We start from the raw sequence: 20,926 nt of genomic DNA, 5'->3' as shown, positions 1-20,926 counted from the left end.
AAATACTTTTAGTCCTAGCTGCTGATAAAAATTGTTCTTCGCTGCTTTCACAGCTGTGTGCTCTTCACTGATGTTTAGCAAATTCACTAACAGAGACACCACATGCGAGATTTTGCTGTAGAATTATTCTACAGTGCTCACTTGGTGAATAGCGAAGAGGTCGCGTGTCAAAGACACCTCATCCCGTCGGTCGCTATAATGTGTAATTAAATTTTGCTTTATGTCGGTCCAATTCAAATTTGTACCGTACAATTCGAGAATATTGTCTGCTTCTCCCACTATTTTGGTTCGAATTGCTTGAATCCAAACTTGGTGGCAATCTGTTCCAACAGCTCTATTGATAGTTGGCATTAAACTATCAATGGCTCTAATAAAAGAATGTAATTTTATTGGGTTTCCATCGAAACTGGGAAGGTCTCGAATGATCTGGGGAGTCTGGAGAGATTTTAAAATATTCTCGGGATCCCCTGCAGCTCGAGGTAGCATATTTGTTCTAGCATCGGCAGCTGCTACTTGAGCCGCTTGGGCAGCTTCTGATGCACCTAGAAGCTCCATTCTTAATTGTTGAATTTCGTCCTCCTGTGAGGCGATCTGTTGATTGAGAGCAGCGATGTGCTGTTCCATTTTCGCTGATTTGTTTAACTAAAATTAATTTCACTTCACTACAATTTAGGCAATAGCTAAGAAATGTTAGATGCGTTAAACTTATGTGATAATAGTTAATTAAAAGATTAAAATTACTTACGGTTAGGTTGCGATATTCTCTCGCTGTTAACTAGGTGGGTCCGGTGCAGCTTCTTCTGGATCTCTTCACTAATCACCGATGTACATTCGGGGATGGCTCTTCATGCCGAAAGAAATCACTTAAAAAAAACCGCACTACAATCCGAACGACTGCGCCATTTAAAGTATCTACCCTCGCAAAGGGGTTTTTAAAAAGAGAGAACACTTTTCACTTCTAAGGTCAACTGAAACTAAACTTTATTTTTGTTCTAACTTTACTCTAAGCCTAACCTAGCTAGCTGCCGATCGTGAGAACCCTGTCGATTTGCTATTCCCTAGCGCCGGTAACGCGATACAAGATTTGTTTACCGTGTACGTGACTGATGCTGGGGCGACGATTGTTGTTGATGCTGCGGTCTTCATTCTGTGGGAATCTCGATCGTCTGCTATTGGTGACGTTCTTGGGAAACGCTGACTGTTAACTTATATATATATATATATATATATATATATATATATATATATATATATATATATATATATATATATATATATATATATATATATATATATATATATATATATATATATATATATATATATATATATTTATATTTATATTTATATATATATATATATATATATATATATATATATATATATATATATATATATATATATATATATATATATATATATATATATATATTAAAATAAGGTATTACTGTCTTCTAGCGTGTTAAAACTAATTCAGCTGCATAATCGGGAAGATGCACTCACTTTGGTTGTTACTCTATTCGATAATGCTATTACAGGATCAGACGTTAAAAGAAATCGTTTAGATACATGCTCTAGATTCACTAAACGATTGAATTTCTGCGGATGGAACTGCCTATACTTGCGAATTGATTTATTTCGACTCTCTTGCGCTTCCTTACTGTACATACCAATAGGAAGCAAAGCATATTTTATAATTGCAGTCCCATGCAGAAGAAGTTTATGCACGGTTGGCGACAGAGCATACCATCCATACAGCTCTAAAGTATAACGCGAAGCCACAAATGTTTTCGTCCCCCTAAATTGTGGATCCGGACCACTGTGCAATGATATAAGCGCCGGGCCATAGTACCTCCGTTTCCCTATTAGAGCTAACATTGGAAATGAACCACTGAATTAAATTGAATAGTGTTCTGGAGTAGGGTAAGGTGCTCGGTTGCCGGCACCCACCGTAACTTTTGACTGAGAGCAGATAGCGTCATTCCGACAAATGTCATGTGTGTGTGTAATAGCAACACGTTCTTTTTGTACCGAATACCAAAGCAAACAGACGCTTGTTCTATTTTTCTGAGCTCACAACAAATTTTCATTGTGCGAAAATCAACTCAAAAGTTTTTTTTTTTTTTTTTCAAATAAAATTTTTATTAGGCTCATTTGCTTTAGCTTAACGTGGCCGATTGTCTTGTTGTTAGGGAGAGAGAAAGGGATGCCGTATTACGGGGCGGCATACTCCCCAGTTAGTAAGGGGACATAGGGAGGGTGGGACCTACACAGTATTGAATTGAAATTTGAATACATCATTGGTTTGTGGCATACATCTTTTAGACACATTTTGCGTTCGATGAATCTTCATGTTTTTCAGCTTGTAGCAATGAAGAGATTATTCTGGATTGGGATGCTTCGTTGGTGTGTTCTGACGTTGATGTGACGTTTTTGGGTAGCTTCCAGCAACTCAGTCAGTTCAAGGCAGGTGCATGCTCCGAAACATCGTTTACACAGGCCATACTTCCAGCAACGTAAAGAAGAGTGCGGTAGAGCTGTAGACGAGAAAGAGATAGGGAGAGCACTATATTTGAGCATTGATAGTTTTCAAGAAGTTATAGATGAGAGTCATATAAGGAAGATTTCGAGTTGCCAAGACGTCGCGGACTGGTACGAAGGGTGGTATACCTCGGGCCCGAAGGGAACCTATGAGTTGGGACCTGGCATCACAATACTCGACACATGTCCAAACAACATGTTCGATGTCATGATAACCCTCACCGCAAACGCAGACACCACTCTCGGCGAGCCCCACACGACGGAGATGCGCGCTGAACATATAATGATTAGACATGAGCCTTGACATTACACGAATAAAGTCTCGGCTCACGTCTAACCCCCGGAACCAAGCTTTCGTCGATACCTGTGGGATTATTGAGTGTAACCATCGTCCCAGAGTTCCACTATTCCATGTATTCTGCCAGCTAGCTAGAGTTTTCTGACGACAGCAACTGAAAAATTCATTGAAGCAGATTGGTCTTTCATAGATATCACCTTCTAGTGCGCCCACCTTGGCTAACGAGTCCGCCCTCTCATTGCCCCGTATGGAACAATGTGAGGGGACCCAAACCAAGGTAATCTGGTATGATTTTGCAGATAAAGCACTCAATTGTTCCCGTACTTTCCCCAGGAAATACGGTGAGTGCTTTCCAGGCTTCACTGAACGGAGAGCCTCAATGGAACTGAGACTGTCCGATACAATGAAGTAGTGATCTGTGGGCAGAGTGTCAATGATCTCAAGGGTATACTGAATTGCAGCTAGTTCTGCGACGTAAACTGAAGCTGGATCACTGAGTTTATAGGAAGCGGTGAAATTTACATTGAATATACCGAAGCCAGTGGACCCGTCTAGATATGATCCGTCAGTGTAAAACATTTTATTACAGTCGACTTCTTTAAATTTATTATTAAAAATTTTTGGGATCTCTTGAGGGCGTACAGGATCCGGGATTCCACGAATTTCTTCTTTCATGGATGTGTCGAAAAACACAGTAGAATTAGAAGTATCCACAAAATGAACACGACTGGGAACAAACGAAGAAGGTTTTATATTCTGAGCCATGTAGTCAAAATACAAGGACATAAAACGGGTTTGTGAATTAAGCTCGACGAGCTTTTCAAAGTTTTCTATCACCATCGGATTCAAAATGTCGCATCGGATTAGCAGTCGATATGAGAGATCCCAGAACCTGTTTTTCAACGGTAAGACGCCCGCCAGCACTTCAAGACTCATCGTATGGGTTGATTGCATGCAACCCAAGGCAATACGTAAACAACGATACTGAATTCTTTCCAGTTTAATGAAATGAATATTCGTAGCGGAGCGGAAACAAAAACATCCATATTCCATTACTGACAATATCGTCGTTTTGTACAACCTGATCAGGTCTCCTGGGTGAGAGCCCCACCAAGTTCCGGTTATTGTACGAAGGAAATTGATTCTCTGTAGGCATTTTCGTTTCAAATACCTAATGTGACATCCCCAGGTACCTTTGGAATCGAACCAGACCCCGAGATATTTAAATGTGAAAACCTGAGCTATGGTTTCACCCCCTAGTTGAAGCTGTAATTGCGCAGGTTCTCGCTTCCTTGAAAATACAACCAGCTCAGTTTTCTCCGTAGAGAACTCGATACCCATTTGAAAAGCCCATGTCGACAAGTTATCGAGGGTATCTTGCAATGGTCCTTGGAGATCGGCAGCTTTGGGTCCTATAATAGACACAACGCTGTCGTCGGCAAGTTGTCTTAGCGTGCAAGATGTGTTGATACATTCATCAATGTTATTTACGTAAAAGTGGTATAAAAGGGGGCTTAAGCATGAGCCCTGAGGAAGACCCATGTAACTGAATCGCTTTGTCGTCAAATCACCATGCTCAAAATGCATGTGTTTCTCGGACAATAGATTATATAAAAAGTTGTTCAAAACTGGTGAAAGACCATGCTGATGCAACTTCTCAGATAGAACGTTAATGGAAACTGAATCGAATGCCCCCTTGATGTCGAGGAAAACTGATGCCATTTGTTCTTTACGAGCAAATGCCATTTGAATTTCTGTTGAGAGCAACGCTAGACAATCGTTCGTTCCTTTGCCCCTGCGGAACCCAAATTGTGTACCTGAAAGCAATCCATTTGTTTCGACCCAATTGTCTAGACGGAAGAGAATCATTTTCTCCAACAATTTCCGAATACAGGAAAGCATAGCAATCGGCCGATACGAATTGTGATCGGAGGCTGGTTTTCCAGGTTTTTGAATAGTAATAACTCTCACTTCTCTCCATTCGTGTGGGACAATATTACCCTCGAGGAACTTGTTGAATAAATTCAACAAGCGCCTTTTGGCAGAGTCGGGCAGATTTTTCAACAAGTTGAATTTAATTCTGTCTAACCCCGGGGCTCTATTGTTACACGACAAGAGCGCAAGTGAGAACTCTACCATCGAAAACGGTGTTTCGTTTGTATTCAATGTCGCGACGCGGGATATCTTCTGTTCCGGAACAGAATCAGGACATACTTTCTTAGCGAAATCAAATATCCAGCGGTTAGAATATTCCTCGCTTTCGTTCGCGTGATTTCGATTGCGCATGCGACGGGCCGTATTCCAAAGAGTGCTCATTGCTGTTTCTCTCGTTAATCCGTCAACAAACCTTCGCCAGTACCCGCTTTTCTTAGCTTTAATCAGACTTTTCATTTGAAATTCTAACGCCGCGTATTTCCGATAATTATCTGGAGTTCCGTTCCTTCTAAACGAGATGAAGGCTGAAGCTTTTTTCGTTTTCAGCTCTGAGCACTCTTTGTCCCACCATGGGTTGGGAGAACGTATACTAGTTTGCGCGCTAGGTAGTCGTTTCGTCTGAGCTTGAATTGCGGTGTCAAGAATCAAGCCAGCCAAAAATGTATACTCTTCCTCCGGAGGAAGCTCCTGTGATGTTTCTAGTTTCTCAGATATCGAGCTCGCGTAACGTTTCCAATCAATGTTTCGTGTGAAATCGTACGAAACATTGATTGTTTCCGATGGTCTTCCACGGTTGGTGATAGAAACTATGATCGGCAAGTGATCGCTACCGTGAGGATCACAGATTACCTTCCACTTGCAATCTAACTGTAGCGAAGTCGAGCAAAGGGATAAATCCAGCGCACTTGGTTGTGCTGGCGGTCTAGGGTTCCGTGTCATTTCTCCCGTGTTTAGAATTGTCAAATTGAAGTTGTCACACAGATCTTGGATTAACGAAGAACGATTATCATCATATAAGCAGCCCCATCCTGTACCATGCGAGTTAAAGTCCCCTAAAACCAGCCGCGGTGAAGGAAGAAGTTCTATGATGTCTGCAAGCCGACGATGCCCTATCGAGACTCTGGGAGGAATGTAGATAGAAGCTATACATAGATCTTTGCCTTTAATATTAATTTGGCAAGCAACAACTTCAATTCCCGGTGTCGAGGGGAGGTTAATACGATAAAATGAATAGCACTTTTTAATCCCTAAAAGTACCCCTCCATAAGAGTCTTCTCGGTCCAGGCGGATTATGTTAAAATTATGGAAGTCGAGGTTGATGTTAGAAGTAAGCCAAGTTTCACTCAAGGAGAATACATCGCAATTATGAGTATGTATTAAGTGTTTGAAAGAATCAAGTTTTGGGATGATACTTCTGCAATTCCACTGAAGCACGATGATCATATCTTCGATTCTCAGTGGTAAATTATCCATCAAAAGATACGATCGCTGCAAGGAGGGGCCATTGTTCAGTCAACTGTTTTAAAAATGTCCTTACTGTTGGCAGTAGAGCAGTTAGGAAGCTTTTCAGAGGATCAGTAATATTGAAGGCTGTTAATATCCAGTCCACGATATCAGAAAATTTCAATAATCCAGCGTTAGTTGGATTTTCTGGATTGGATTTTTCATTCGGGTTTTTTGATGCCCCAGGAAGTGCTGGGTACTCCTTATCATCCCTAAGTTTTTGAACCCAGGAGGTGTTTGCTTCGGTTTTGAGTCAGCACTTTTTGTTTCCGTTTGGTTCTTTTGTGACGAAGAGGACAGTCTGAGGCCTTTACGAGGAAGCTTGGGAGAAGCCAGATTTTGTCTTTTCCTGCTTCCTTCAACCTGTGTGTAGGAAGGTCCTTCGCCTGGGTCGTCAGAGTTATCCTCTTCAACTGGCAAGATTGCAAACGGGTTCTCAGGGGTCGATGGAGTGGTTCTTTTTAAGATTTCCGCATAAGAACGTTTGGAACGTTCTTTCACGGATCGCTTCAATTTCTCCGCACGCTGTATGTACGTAGGGCACACCGAAAGATCATGAGGATTCTCCCCGCAGTAGCAACACTTTTTCACTGCTCTTCTGCAGAGATCGTCCTCATGGGCCTCTCCGCATTTGCCGCATCGCAGTTTGTTGCAACAATAGGTTGCCGTATGACCTAGCTGTTTGCAGCTTGTACAATGCATTACCCGCGGTACATACAGCCGAACAGGTAGACGAACTCCACTCACTACCAAATAATTTGGAAGTGCAGATCCGGCAAAAGTCACGCGAAATGAGTCCGATTGGTAAAATTTACCATCTATCGATTTGGAGTGCAATTGCTTGCACTCCAAAATTTTCACTGGTTGAAGGTCGGGGTTTTTGAAACGGCCTACCCCGTCCTTCATCAGATCTTCGATTGTCAGACTTTCGTCACGGACCACACCGTCGATCTCCACCACATGAGACGGGACGTACACGCGGTACTCCTTCGTGAACAACTCGCTGGTAGCAATCTCGTTTGCTTGCTTCAGGTCGGACACAACAACGCGTAACTTGTTTGGCGAAACCTTATCTATTGTTTTTATTGCCGAGTAATGTTTTTCCAGGTCCCGAGCAATATTTAAAACTCTGAGAGACTTTAATTTGGGCCGGAAGTATACCACCCACGGACCCCCCGAGCCATCGTCTTGGTAAACTTTTTGGCGAGCAGGCAATATCTTAGAGGGAAATGGAGGCATCGGAGAGGGAGATGGCATCGGAGAGGGAGATGGTATCGGAGGGGGAGATGGTATCGGAGGGGGAGATGGTATCGGAGGGGTAGATGGCATCTCGGAAGCAAACTCAGCCTCTAAATGTTCTTCGTTCATTCGTTCAGCTTCGCCCTCCTCCGAGACACCCCCACTGTCATCAATATTCATATTTAAAGTGCGGGAGTAAAGAAGTCTCCCGCACTTGAAATGAGAAAGAAAGAAATAAAATGAAAAGAAAATATATGGATAGTAAAAGTTGAAAGAAAAAGTTTGAGAAAATACTTAACAGTATGTCACGGTAAGCTGTTAGGTGAGTTGCTCCTTCACTCCTTCGTTGTGCTTCAGCGTGACCTTGACTCAGGATTTAGCTGCTGCGATGCGGGTAGCAAACAATAGCAATAACTGCTGCCCGAGGATAGCACAATAGCGTCTACTGTCGATACCGATACAAAACCGGTGCACAGACAGAACTCACTTGCGGGGATGCTACTTTTTATCACTTTTATTTAATGCCTATACTACAGCCTCTGCTGTGATAGGCACCTTCGTCTTACCGATGTCGATTGTTAAAAAAACGCGTGTGCTCACTTCGAACATTCGGTTACGAATGAACTCAAAAGTTTATTCTGATTTTTTTTTCGAAAAGGTGAGCGGATTGAATATTTATGAGCTGAAATCCATGGTGTTCCGTTACCCAACACCAAAGGCGCCACCTCCAAATCATCGGCCAAGAGAGCCAAGGTGAAGTCACCATATGGCAATGAAGACTTTTGTCCAAAACGCCTCCGAAAAGAATAAATTCCGTTTTTTCTTTGAATAACTGTAGTCTTTATTCATATTTTTTTGTCAGAAGTTATAAGCTTAAAATAAAAGGGTGCCGGTAACCGAACACTCGCCCTTACGTAACCGAATTTATCAGTCTAAATTGCACAATTTTTATGCTTAAATTGAAACACTAACTTTATACCGTGTTCAATTCATAATAAGAGGACGACTAACGCTTTGGAATGCTATTCGGTTTTAACACGTGAGTCTCCACTTGACTTTTTACTATCTAGACCCCAGCAAACCACACCATTGCTCAATTGACTTGATGTAAATAATACACTACAATTAAAAACTAGGTACAATTTATTTAATTTCTTAAAAGTGGTATAAAAACTACTCTCTTTTGCAAGTGTTGCAATAAGTTTGTTTCCACTCAGTTTTGTTTCGTGACATTAGAATGACAAGGTAGGGTCTAACACTTTCGAAAAATTTTTTTTTTCGTATTTCCACAACATTCAACAATGTTTTATCAAATTCTCAAGCCCATTAGAACAATACTGTGGAAGTTATGGGTCTTATCTTTTCATATCTCATACTGCGGAGAGGCAAGAGGTCGATGCACAGGTCAAGAGTTCTGTTTCGAATGACATGAAAATTTGACATAACATTCTTGAAATGTTTTATTATAAATAAATACAAAGAAAAAATACAATTTTTCGAAAATGCCCGTCCCCTAGAAAATAAATAAATTTTCTTGGATTTTGTAGACAATAAACTATAAAAGCGTTTTGACGTGAATACGTCTTACTTTATTACACAGCAAAAAAAATTGAAATTTACAGGTGACAAAAATCTACACTCTTAGAAAAAATGAAATTTAAGCTTGACGTAAATTCAAGTATGTCGTAATTTCTTCGGTGATGACACAATATTACATTTACTAACATGTAAACATAAATTTTGCGTCTGTAGCGATGTAAGTTTCAGCAAAAACAATTGTGAAGTTAATGATATGACTTATCTTTGAATGTTTTGTAGTGTGAATGTAAGTGCATTACGACGCTCCTTTTATGTGCATCTATAAAGATATAACATTTTTTAAGTGTGTACATATGACACAATTCATAAGAACGTAATACGTGAAACTACTGAATTTTACATGAATGATATAAACATACGTCAAACATACCTCGCTTTTCAAGAAAGCGTGTAAATTTACACGTTTTAGCACATAAAAATATGTTGGAATGCATAAAATATAAATTAGATTTGCTGTAAAATCGAGTAGTCTTTGACGCTCATATAAGTTGGTCTCAGAAGACATAAATTTACAGGATTTTTTACATGGTACGCTTTTTGAAAATTTACCCTCTGGAAGAGAGATCAGTGAATATCTCTTGTTTTATCTAACGTTCCGACATAATTTTTTCTATATGCCATCAGAAATATGAACAACAATTTATGATTATGCTTTCAGCAATATGGTTATTTCACAAGACGCTCACGTTATTTCAGCAGTGTGGTTATTATAAACGACTGAACATTAAGATACCCAGTGGCGTATCTAAAGAGGGGGAGCGTTTTTTTTGCTCGCGCATACCATGTTTTCGGAAATGGAGTTCAGCTTTGTTTTTGTTTGGCTCACTAAACCAACGATGGAGGCGGCAAATCTTTTATTTTGCCCCGGGCGCTAAATTTTCTCGGCACGCCTCTGGAGATACCTCAAACGTGTCAGTTTTATTCGTATTCACGTCATCCAGTTATGTCTCCGACTTTACCCACTCGGCTTTTCATCGAAAGCACGTTTTAAAAATTCGTGCCAACCGTCATTTAAAAACTACTTCACCAATTTTTTTCGATTTTTGCACACACTTTCTACAAATAAAATACCCAATCCCTACGTTCACCTTTTCGTTTTTTACAGCCACCAAAATTTCTAAAAAACTTCAAAAAACTACAATGATCGGCCCCATAGGGTTGTTCGAACCATTGATGTGGAACAAGGCAACCAAAATTTCTAATGATCTACAATCAAATACTTCAATCAATCGTCACACTTTTGAATTCCCAAATGCACGAGAGTCTGCTTGCATTGATCTTTATTAGGAATCAAAACCGAACACGCGAACCCAGAATATAGACTCTATTTGTCGTGATTTGTATTTGTTTTGTAGCCGACGAAATTACATCAATAGCCCAAATGTATGCAATTATATGTTTGTACACGCTTGCGATACGGATATCGATATTTAAGCATCTCTTCGCCAAACTTCTTGTTGCGATTCTTCGCAAAGCCCCTCGTCAATTCACAGCGTTTGTCATACAATCAGCGACGGAAATACACAAGTTGCCAACTAGCCAGATGAAACGGTGAAAGGAAGAAGATAATACGGGTGATAAAGTATTACACGATACCTTTCTTATTGATTTGTTCTTTATTATACAGTTGAATTAGAATACTTTATATTGAATTTAGTATATATCGCTGATATATTTAAAAGGTGTATTACGGTAGGAGTTTGAATATGTTACCTGAAATATGTATGTATATTTTCTTAATTATACCTCAGGCTTCAACAAGCAGGTTAGGATCAGTCTGGTTAACGAGAGCCTCGCTGGAAGGAGATACTAAACGTAACCTTAAGTCACTCCTAAATAGCCGATAGTAAAAATTTGTCCTTTCAGGAGATTTATAACGACCCTAAATAAACCGTTAAAATCACGGAACAGCCTTTCCATTTAAAAAATCCAACAAATTATAAATCTCGTTTACCGAGACTCGACTGCGGAATGCCAAAAAAATCACCAATTGAAAAATACACCGGTACTGACAATACGACGTCACCGGAGGTACAAGAGCCCGGCCCGGAGAAAAGTACCTCAAACATGCTTGGAGCTGATGAATCAAGCTGCCAAGAGTGCGATGCAGAAGACAACCAAGAAATGGTTCAATGCGATAATTGTCAATTTCTAAAAAACTTCAAAAAACTACAATGATCGGCCCCATAGGGTTGTTCGAACCATTGATGTGGAACAAGGCAACCAAAATTTCTAATGATCTACAATCAAATACTTCAATCAATCGTCACACTTTTGAATTCCCAAATGCACGAGAGTCTGCTTGCATTGATCTTTATTAGGAATCAAAACCGAACACGCGAACCCAGAATATAGACTCTATTTGTCGTGATTTGTATTTGTTTTGTAGCCGACGAAATTACATCAATAGCCCAAATGTATGCAATTATATGTTTGTACACGCTTGCGATACGGATATCGATATTTAAGCATCTCTTCGCCAAACTTCTTGTTGCGATTCTTCGCAAAGCCCCTCGTCAATTCACAGCGTTTGTCATACAATCAGCGACGGAAATACACAAGTTGCCAACTAGCCAGATGAAACGGTGAAAGGAAGAAGATAATACGGGTGATAAAGTATTACACGATACCTTTCTTATTGATTTGTTCTTTATTATACAGTTGAATTAGAATACTTTATATTGAATTTAGTATATATCGCTGATATATTTAAAAGGTGTATTACGGTAGGAGTTTGAATATGTTACCTGAAATATGTATGTATATTTTCTTAATTATACCTCAGGCTTCAACAAGCAGGTTAGGATCAGTCTGGTTAACGAGAGCCTCGCTGGAAGGAGATACTAAACGTAACCTTAAGTCACTCCTAAATAGCCGATAGTAAAAATTTGTCCTTTCAGGAGATTTATAACGACCCTAAATAAACCGTTAAAATCACGGAACAGCCTTTCCATTTAAAAAATCCAACAAATTATAAATCTCGTTTACCGAGACTCGACTGCGGAATGCCAAAAAAATCACCAATTGAAAAATACACCGGTACTGACAATACGACGTCACCGGAGGTACAAGAGCCCGGCCCGGAGAAAAGTACCTCAAACATGCTTGGAGCTGATGAATCAAGCTGCCAAGAGTGCGATGCAGAAGACAACCAAGAAATGGTTCAATGCGATAATTGTCAAAGATGGTCCCATTTCACATGTGCCGCTGTCACCCAAGAAATCGAAAACTTAGACTGGTGTTGCAGGAAATGTACAAAATCGATGCTGGAGAAATTGAAACACCCTGAAAAACAAGACACACACAGCCCGGAAAACAGTAAAACCACATCGTCTCGACGCTCAAATGTGTTTAAAATGAAACACATGTTACAACAATTGGAAGAGGAAGAAAAGCTGAGGCAAGAAGAAGAGCAGGCAGCTGCAGCTGCTCGAGCCAAACGACGTGAATTCCTAGCGAAGAAAAAACAACTCCTGGAAAACATCGTAAAATCAGAATCCGGCGAAAGCGAAGTAAGTTTCACTGGCAAACATAGCTCCTCCGTGACGGATTGGTTAAATAAAACGATCCAAAACGGAGATCCTAAAAATCCAGCAGCGTCACTGCTAGGCGACGAGCAAATTTCTCCTTCGGGAGAAAATACAGAAGACGGTCTAACAAAATGTCAAATCGCAGCACGACAGGCAGTTTCCAAGGAGCTTCCACCCTTTAGCGGGTCTCCGGAAGAGTGGCCCATGTTTTACGCTACATTTATTAGTACAACCGAAATGTGCGGATACTCCGCTTCAGAAAATATGGTTAGGTTGCAAAGATGTCTTCGAGGAAAGGCCTTGGAAGCTGTCAGGAGCCGATTGTTGCACCCAAGAAATGTGAACGGTGTGATAGATACGTTAAAAATGCTTTTCGGCAGACCGGAAGTAATAATCCAAACACTAATCGCCAAGGTTCAAGCTATGCCAGCACCAAGGGCAGACAAGCTGAGCACCCTGGTTGATTATGGAATCGCAGTATCCAACTTAACCGCCACCATCGAAGCGTGTCAATTAAATGAGTATCTACACAATGTAAGTCTACTCAATGAACTGGTTGACAAGCTTCCGTCAATGGTCAAATTGAACTGGGCCACACATCGGAGGTGTCTCAGTAACGTTAACCTGAGTGCGTTCAGTGCTTGGTTATATACCTTGGTTGAAGCCGCCAGTTCAGTGTCACTTGTTCCCGTAGGAGCGAACGATTTACCATCCCAACACAGAAATAAAAGAAACGATGGATTTGTCTATACAAATTTAAAAAATGTACATCCAAATCACGATCGCGAAGGTGAATTCTCACACTCTGACCGGTTATGTTTTATTTGCAAGGGTACTTGTCCGTCTTTGGAACAGTGTGCGAAATTCAACGGTTTTACCGTAGACTCTCGATGGGCAGCAGTGCGAGAAGGCGGATTGTGTCGTCGCTGTTTACGTAACCATATAGGATTATGTCATTTAAGAAAGGAATGTGGTATAAACAATTGTGCATATAAGCATCATACCCTGTTACACAGTGACAAGAAAAAGGATGTTGTGAACCAACAGGTTGAAAATTCCAACACTGGAAATAATCATATGGAACAATGCAACAGCCATCGCGGAAAGGTTGATAATGTCATGTTCCGAATTCTACCAGTGACACTATATAGTCCAACATCGAACATCAAAACATTCGCTCTATTCGACGACGGGTCATCCCTCACACTAATGGACGAAGAATTAGCAAAGAATCTTCAGTTGCACGGAGAACTTCACCCACTGTGGCTGAAATGGACAGGTGATACATGCCGATATGAAGAAACGTCTTACATAGTTGAGTTTGAAGTATCAGGAGTTGGAGCTTCGTCAAAACGCTATCGCATGCATAACGTACACACAGTAAAAGGTCTGAAACTCCCGAGTCAAACGCTAGACTTCGACAAGCTCGCCCACAAACACACACACCTGCGTGGGCTACCTATTGAATCATTTAAAAACGCTCGCCCACGCCTTCTGATTGGTATGAACAATTGTCGCTTAGGAAATGCATTAAATAGTAAGGAAGGTAGGCAGGGTCCAGTCGCCTCGAAAACACGTCTCGGCTGGGTAGTATTCGGTAACTGCGACGAGGATGTCTCTATAGATCAGACCCAGCAGGGCTATCATAGCTTGCACGTATCACTCTGTGGACAACCCGATGAAACTGATCTTCATCGCCTAATGAAAGATTACTTCTCGCTTGAAGGGATTGGAATAACTAAATCCAAAAACCCACTTCTATCGTCTTCTGATCAACGCTCTCTCTCGTTGCTACGAGAACATACTCGCCGCGTAGGTAACCGATACGAAACCGCACTTCTTTGGCGATATGATGATGTTCGCCTCCCGGATAGTAAGAATGCTGCCATGCAACGATTGAATTGTCTAGAAAAGAGAATGCGAAAAAACGCCTTTCTTGCCGAAATGATGCATAAAAAAATTCAAGAGTATCTACAGAAAGGTTATATTCGTAAGCTCGACCCAGAGGAAATAAACTGTGTTAATCCGCGCATATGGTACCTGCCGATATTCCCAGTGTTTAACCCAAACAAACCTGGGAAGTTGCGCGTAGTGTGGGACGCTGCCGCCACAGTTCAAGGAATTTCATTAAACTCAATGCTCCTAACCGGCCCTGATCAGATAACATCGCTCGTTTCAGTTTTGTTTCAGTTTCGCGAGCGCCGAGTAGCCGTGGGAGGCGATGTGCGCGAAATGTTCCACCAAGTTTTGGTGAGAGAAGAAGATCGTAACAGCCAACGATTCCTGTGGCGGGACAAAGAAGGTGAAACCCCCAACGTCTTTGTAATGAATGTAATGACTTTCGGTGCCAGCTGTTCCCCCAGCTGCGCCCAGTTTGTTAAGAATCAAAACGCTCTTGAATTCTCTGATCGATATCCCGAAGCTGCATCTGCTATAATTAAGGGTCATTACGTGGATGATCTATTAATAAGCGTCGAAACCCCTGAGGAAGCCATACGTATAGCGCAGCAAATACAGCTTATACATAAACAAGCAGGATTCGAAATGCATCACTGGATATCCAACTCGTCAAAAGTCCTGTCCGAGTTACAAGAAACTAACTGTACGAGTAAGGATCTAAATATGGGGGCGAGTGGAACTGCAAAGGTTCTTGGAATGTGGTGGGACACGTCGTCAGATACTATCACTTACAAGATTTCGACTAATTGCAATCAAGAGCTACTAACAGGCGTACGCCCACCAACGAAACGCGAAATGCTGAAAGTCTTAATGTCAATTTTTGACCCGTTAGGAATCATCGGGCATTTCTTAATGTATTTGAAACTTCTCCTCCAGGAAGTTTGGAGAGCAAATATTGGATGGGACGAGCAAATATTGGAGGCTCAACAAAACAAATGGTATCGTTGGTTAAATGTATTACCAAAGTTAGTAAACATTCGAATTCCACGTTGTTATCGCATAAACATTACACTATCACAAACAACGTCTATCCATCTTCATACGTTCGTGGACGCGAGCGAGTTAGGCTATGCAGCCGCAGTCTATCTAAGATTCGAGGATGGCGATAATATCGAATGCTCGCTCGTAGGATCGAAAACTAGAGTTGCTCCACTAAGGTTTGTTTCCATTCCCCGTCTTGAGCTGCAAGCCGCTCTCATTGGTGCACGGCTATCTAGAACGATAGAAAATTCCCTTTCACTCAATATTTCCCGGAGGGTGTATTGGACGGATTCAAAAAACGTACTGGCATGGCTCTGGTCCGACCACCGGCGGTATTCGCAATATGTGGCTCATCTCGTAGGCGAGATTTTGGAACTGACCAACACTGATGATTGGAAATGGACACCTTCGAAAGACAATGTTGCTGACGACGGAACAAAGTGGCAACGAGAGCCTGATTTAACAGCCGCAAGCCGCTGGTTTCGCGGTTCAGACTTCATCTGGAAAAAAGAAAATAGTTGGCCTTCACAAAATAATCCTAAACTCATCACGAATGAGGAAATTCGACCATACCTGTTGATTCACGAAGCAGCTACAGATCTCACCATAGATATAAACAGATTTTCGGTCTGGAGGCGATTATTAAACGTCGTCGGTTGGGTTTTTCGGTTCATCGCTAACGTTCGCTTGAAAACAAAGCATTTGCCGATGTTAGCGGGACCGCTGACGCAAGAGTTGTTGTCACAAGCTCAAAACTATCTTATCCGTGTAGCTCAAAGGGAGGCATTTCCGAAAGAAATATCACTACTTTTGACAGTAGAGCCGTTCCACCAGATTGACTTGCCAAAAAGTAGCTCAATATATAAACTTTCGCCCGTTTTAGATCAGCACCACGTAATGCGAATTCACGGAAGGATTTCCAAATGCAAATTTGCTACTGCGCAGGCAAAGAATCCGATTTTGTTACCAAAAAAACATCACTTAACCACCTTGATTTTGCGAGATCTTCACGAACGTTTCCATCACCAGAATCACGAAACCGTCATCAACGAAATTCAACAGTATTTCTATGTACCGAAATTACGAGTCGTCTTTGGAAAGGTCAGGCGGGAATGTAATTTTTGCAAAATTCTTAACGTGAAACCAAGGCCTCCTGCGATGGCAGATCTTCCACCGGCAAGGTTGGCAGCCTTTACACGACCTTTTTCCTTCGTGGGCATAGATTATTTCGGTCCGTTCACAGTGTCCATCGGTCGCAGGTCGGAGAAACGTTGGGGAGTTTTGGTAACGTGTTTGACTGTGAGAGCCGTGCATTTGGAAGTCGCCCATTCACTGACAACGAGTTCATGTATCATAGCGTTACGCAATTTCATGGCTAGACGAGGTGTGCCAATTGAAATCTATAGTGACCAAGGAACAAATTTCAAGGGAGCGAGTAAGGAGTTACAAATTGCGTATAGGAATATTGATCACGATCAAGTCATGCGAGAATTCATTAGTCCCAGAACCCGCTGGGTGTTCATACCTCCTGTTTCCCCTCACATGGGTGGCTGTTGGGAGCGCCTTGTCCAATCGGTGAAAAGAAACTTATCGCATGTGATGGAAAACAAAAGATTGACTGACGAAGTCCTACATAATGCCTTGGTCGAAATAGAAAACATCATAAACAGTCGCCCGCTTACACATGTTCCTATGCTGGACGATGGGGTTACCTTGACGCCCAATCACCTCCTCCTTGGTTCGTCAAGTGGATGTAAACCCTTAGTTGAGTTTGACGATAGCGCTAAAGGAGTAATTCATGGATGGAAAATTTCTCAAGTTTGTGCTAATGAATTTTGGAAGCACTGGATCAAAGCTTATCTACCAGAAATCACACGACGAGCAAAATGGTTTACTAAAACCAAACCCATAGCGGTAGGAGACGTGGTAATAGTGGTTGACCCCAACTTACCCCGCAACTGTTGGCCAAAGGGAAGAATAATCGATGCGAAGATTGCGGATGATGGTCAGGTGCGATCCGCAACCGTACAAACAGTTCACGGCATATATGAGCGCCCGGCAGTTAAACTAGCAGTTCTTGACATCGGTACCAAAGACTGTAATCCGTTAATCGAAGATCGTCTTACTAGGGGGGAGTGTTGCGATTCTTCGCAAAGCCCCTCGTCAATTCACAGCGTTTGTCATACAATCAGCGACGGAAATACACAAGTTGCCAACTAGCCAGATGAAACGGTGAAAGGAAGAAGATAATACGGGTGATAAAGTATTACACGATACCTTTCTTATTGATTTGTTCTTTATTATACAGTTGAATTAGAATACTTCATATTGAATTTAGTATATATCGCTGATATATTTAAAAGGTGTATTACGGTAGGAGTTTGAATATGTTACCTGAAATATGTATGTATATTTTCTTAATTATACCTCAGGCTTCAACAAGCAGGTTAGGATCAGTCTGGTTAACGAGAGCCTCGCTGGAAGGAGATACTAAACGTAACCTTAAGTCACTTCTAAATAGCCGATAGTAAAAATTTGTCCTTTCAGGAGATTTATAACGACCCTAAATAAACCGTTAAAATCACGGAACAGCCTTTCCATTTAAAAAATCCAACACTTCTGTTCAAGTTATGTATGCAAGCAGTTATTTCATAGCGTTTCTCTATCATAACTACCATTCTGCGATTTCGGTTGAAGCGATAACTTTTTCTCATTACGAATCGAGTTCTTCTTATATAAATTGGAAATTAATCTTATGCACTCCAAATTTACTCTAGGGTAGTTGTCAATTACTCAGGCGAAACGACATAATATGGAATTTCATCCGAATTTGCATGACACAAGATCAGAGCATACCAATTAAAGCTTCAAATCGTTTTATGGCAATTTTTGTCTTGCTGTCTAGCAAAAACTTACCTCTAGCATGCTACTCCTAGGACTGAAACGTTAGCTATAATATCGCTTATATTTATAGATTCGCGTGCTTCCAACAGCTTCGCTTTAGCATCGATTGACCAATCAGAGCGATGCTTTCCCTTTGATATATCGCTTACTCCTTCAAAACCGTCGACTATGGCAGGGAAATCCGGTATGCCGGAGATTTTTTGCAGACGAAATAGGACACGGTTAGCTATTAACCCTGCACCCCTATATAGAAAACAAAAATGTGTTCCACATTAAAATATCAAATAAAAACCTAGGAGTCTAGAAAATATCTACTATAATTACGTTGCTTTGATTTGTTGACTTCTGATAATTCTGCGCTGAGATACAGCGGACACCGCAAATCATGATTTCGAAAACGCGTCCTCGAAAATACTTTTTCACCGACTTATTTCTACGTAGGGTGATAAATATGAAATGAAAATTTTATTTTGGGCATTTTCAGGAAACGTAGGGTGACGCAATATAAAAATTTTAAAATATTTTGACTTTTGCTAACTGAATGTTTTATAAAATATTAAATCAAAAGAGGTTATAATATAATAATTTTGGACATTTGCTACGACCGTAGGGTGGCTCTATATGGAAAATTATCAAATTTTAGACTAATACCAATCTGTGTTGATTGGTGCAATAGTAGTTTCAATTTGATCATTTTGGACATTTTTAGCAAGCGTAGGGGGGGCGCAATATGAAAATTCGTCAATAAATTGACTTCAACTGATTCCATATTGTATTTTATGTGAATCAATATCAATTAAAATTCAATAATTTTTGACGTTTTCAGCGACTATATAGACAATTGTAAAATTGTTGACTATTGAAAATTCGATGATCTATTGATTATAAACTTAATAACAATAAGCATTGAACAATTTCGAACATTTTTAGCGAGCGTAGGGTGGTTCTATATAGAAAATTGTAACGTTCTTGACAACGACATCTCAAGTTTACATCTAAGAATGCCTGAAAATGCTTGTATTACCGTTTATCCACAAGCATAGAAACAAAGCCATCCTTTGGTATGATTTTGCCAACTGGCATTACTCCGTGATGGTTCTGGAGTGGTATGAAACCAACAAGATCGATTTTGTCTCCAAGCAAACGTATGTCGTTTTCGCTTGAGAAAACTGACACTGACCCAGGGTAGTTTCATCAAACAAACACTTTTTACGAAACTGTGTTGATATCGCACTTAGCAACGGTGGTTTGAGTAAAATTGATTGAAAAACCAGGTTCGAAACTGACTCGATTTTCAGTTCAACAACGTTGAAACTATGTTCGAAACTGACTTCAAACAAACGGTTTGACAGCAGTTAGAGTGGAAACTGGGTTAGGTTTGACATCAAGCGAAAACGACAGTAGCGCCCGAGTTGCCCGGAATCAGAGTTGCAATTTGTCAGTCACATCGAATTGACTGAAATCATCGTCAACTGTAATTTGTACTGTTAAGGTGACTGTCAAATGAGATTCTCGATAGTTCTATGACCAAGTAGAAGTATACTCAGTCAAAGACGGGCAACTCTTTTTGTTTTCTCTCTCAATCTCTTATCCCCCATTAAGGTAAACAAACAAAGAGAACATAACCATAAATCGATACAGTTCATTACTCTTTGCAAAAAGTCATCGGACTTTAAGTTTATTGGAGTTAATGAATATATTTCAATATATGCTATATTATTTGTCACATTATATAAACAAACAGTGATAGGTGAAATTAGGGTAATATTAAATGCATCGGCAATCAGTGAGTTTCCTTACGAGTAAAATATCGAGAAAATTTTAGGTTCGGTATACCGGCCCTCAGACACTCAATACATGGTGATTTGCATAGCCTGTTTGTCAGCTACCCAATGTCATAAGCTATCCAATATTTATCGTACAATGTTGCTAGATAGTGACAAATATCAGCTCTACCCGGAAATAAAACCAATCGAAAATTAGTGGGCAGTTTCACAGCAGCCTCTTCGACGAAACGACGGGGCGGTCAAGAATATCTAACAAATTCCGGCAAAATTCCGTGTCCGTGTGTCCACTGTGCGGATACTAATGGGCTCAATCAAGAAAAAGTTTCGTTCGTACTGGAGAAATGTAACAATATAGTGATACTGTAACTTTGAAGTTTGAATAAAAGTACTGTAAAGCAAACAATCATGGATTTTTTAAACTTATTGTATGGCGAACGACAGTTTTTTTGTGAGTACCAGTTTATTTTAAGTCAGCCTTCATAACGCTACTGTTCTTAATTGTATCACTAGAAATACTAGCACACTTGAATCGATCGCTTCGAAAAATGATTGAGAAGCACTCAAAACGATCCATCTTAGGTACACCTCGGGTGGAACATACATAATAAAATTACCTTTACTATTCAGTGGAACATCTATGCCACATCAAA

General features: G+C 40.6%; 2 protein-coding genes and 1 long non-coding RNA gene across 3 annotated transcripts; 2 read left to right on the top strand and 1 right to left on the bottom strand.

The window, feature by feature from the left end:
- Positions 1–12,120: 12,120 nt before the first annotated feature.
- On the top strand, positions 12,121–15,556 carry LOC131433795 (uncharacterized). The gene is made up of 2 exons (XM_058600393.1): positions 12,121–15,416; positions 15,481–15,556. The coding sequence occupies exons 1-2, from the start codon at positions 12,121–12,123 to the stop codon at positions 15,554–15,556; spliced, it is 3,372 nt and encodes a 1,123-aa protein (XP_058456376.1).
- A 200-nt stretch (positions 15,557–15,756) lies between these two features.
- On the bottom strand, positions 15,757–16,345 carry LOC131434552 (uncharacterized). Its single transcript, XR_009230352.1, has 3 exons — positions 16,159–16,345; positions 15,890–16,085; positions 15,757–15,817 (listed from the first exon to the last, which is right to left on the bottom strand). It is a non-coding gene; the product is annotated as an uncharacterized LOC131434552 (long non-coding RNA).
- A 398-nt stretch (positions 16,346–16,743) lies between these two features.
- On the top strand, positions 16,744–17,805 carry LOC131433794 (uncharacterized). The gene has a single exon (XM_058600392.1). The coding sequence runs from the start codon at positions 16,744–16,746 to the stop codon at positions 17,803–17,805; it is 1,062 nt and encodes a 353-aa protein (XP_058456375.1).
- Positions 17,806–20,926: the final 3,121 nt, after the last annotated feature.

This window comes from Malaya genurostris, chromosome 3, assembly GCF_030247185.1.
Source record: "Malaya genurostris strain Urasoe2022 chromosome 3, Malgen_1.1, whole genome shotgun sequence".
Classification (NCBI taxonomy): Eukaryota; Metazoa; Arthropoda; class Insecta; order Diptera; family Culicidae; genus Malaya; species Malaya genurostris.
Note: the sequence above shows the minus strand (reverse complement) of the source record. Positions and strands in the feature narration are given on the sequence as shown.

What these genes read in the sequence shown, in the direction of transcription:
- LOC131433795 (XM_058600393.1), top strand. Translation starts at nt 12,121, where the DNA reads ATGCCAAAAAAATCACCAATTGAAAAATACACCGGTACTGACAATACG. An exon ending in GAAATGCTGAAAGTCTTAAT is followed by an intron (nt 15,417 to 15,480) that starts GTCAATTTTTGA and finishes CTTCTCCTCCAG; the next exon opens with GAAGTTTGGAGAGCAAATAT.
- LOC131433794 (XM_058600392.1), top strand. Translation starts at nt 16,744, where the DNA reads ATGGCAGATCTTCCACCGGCAAGGTTGGCAGCCTTTACACGACCTTTT.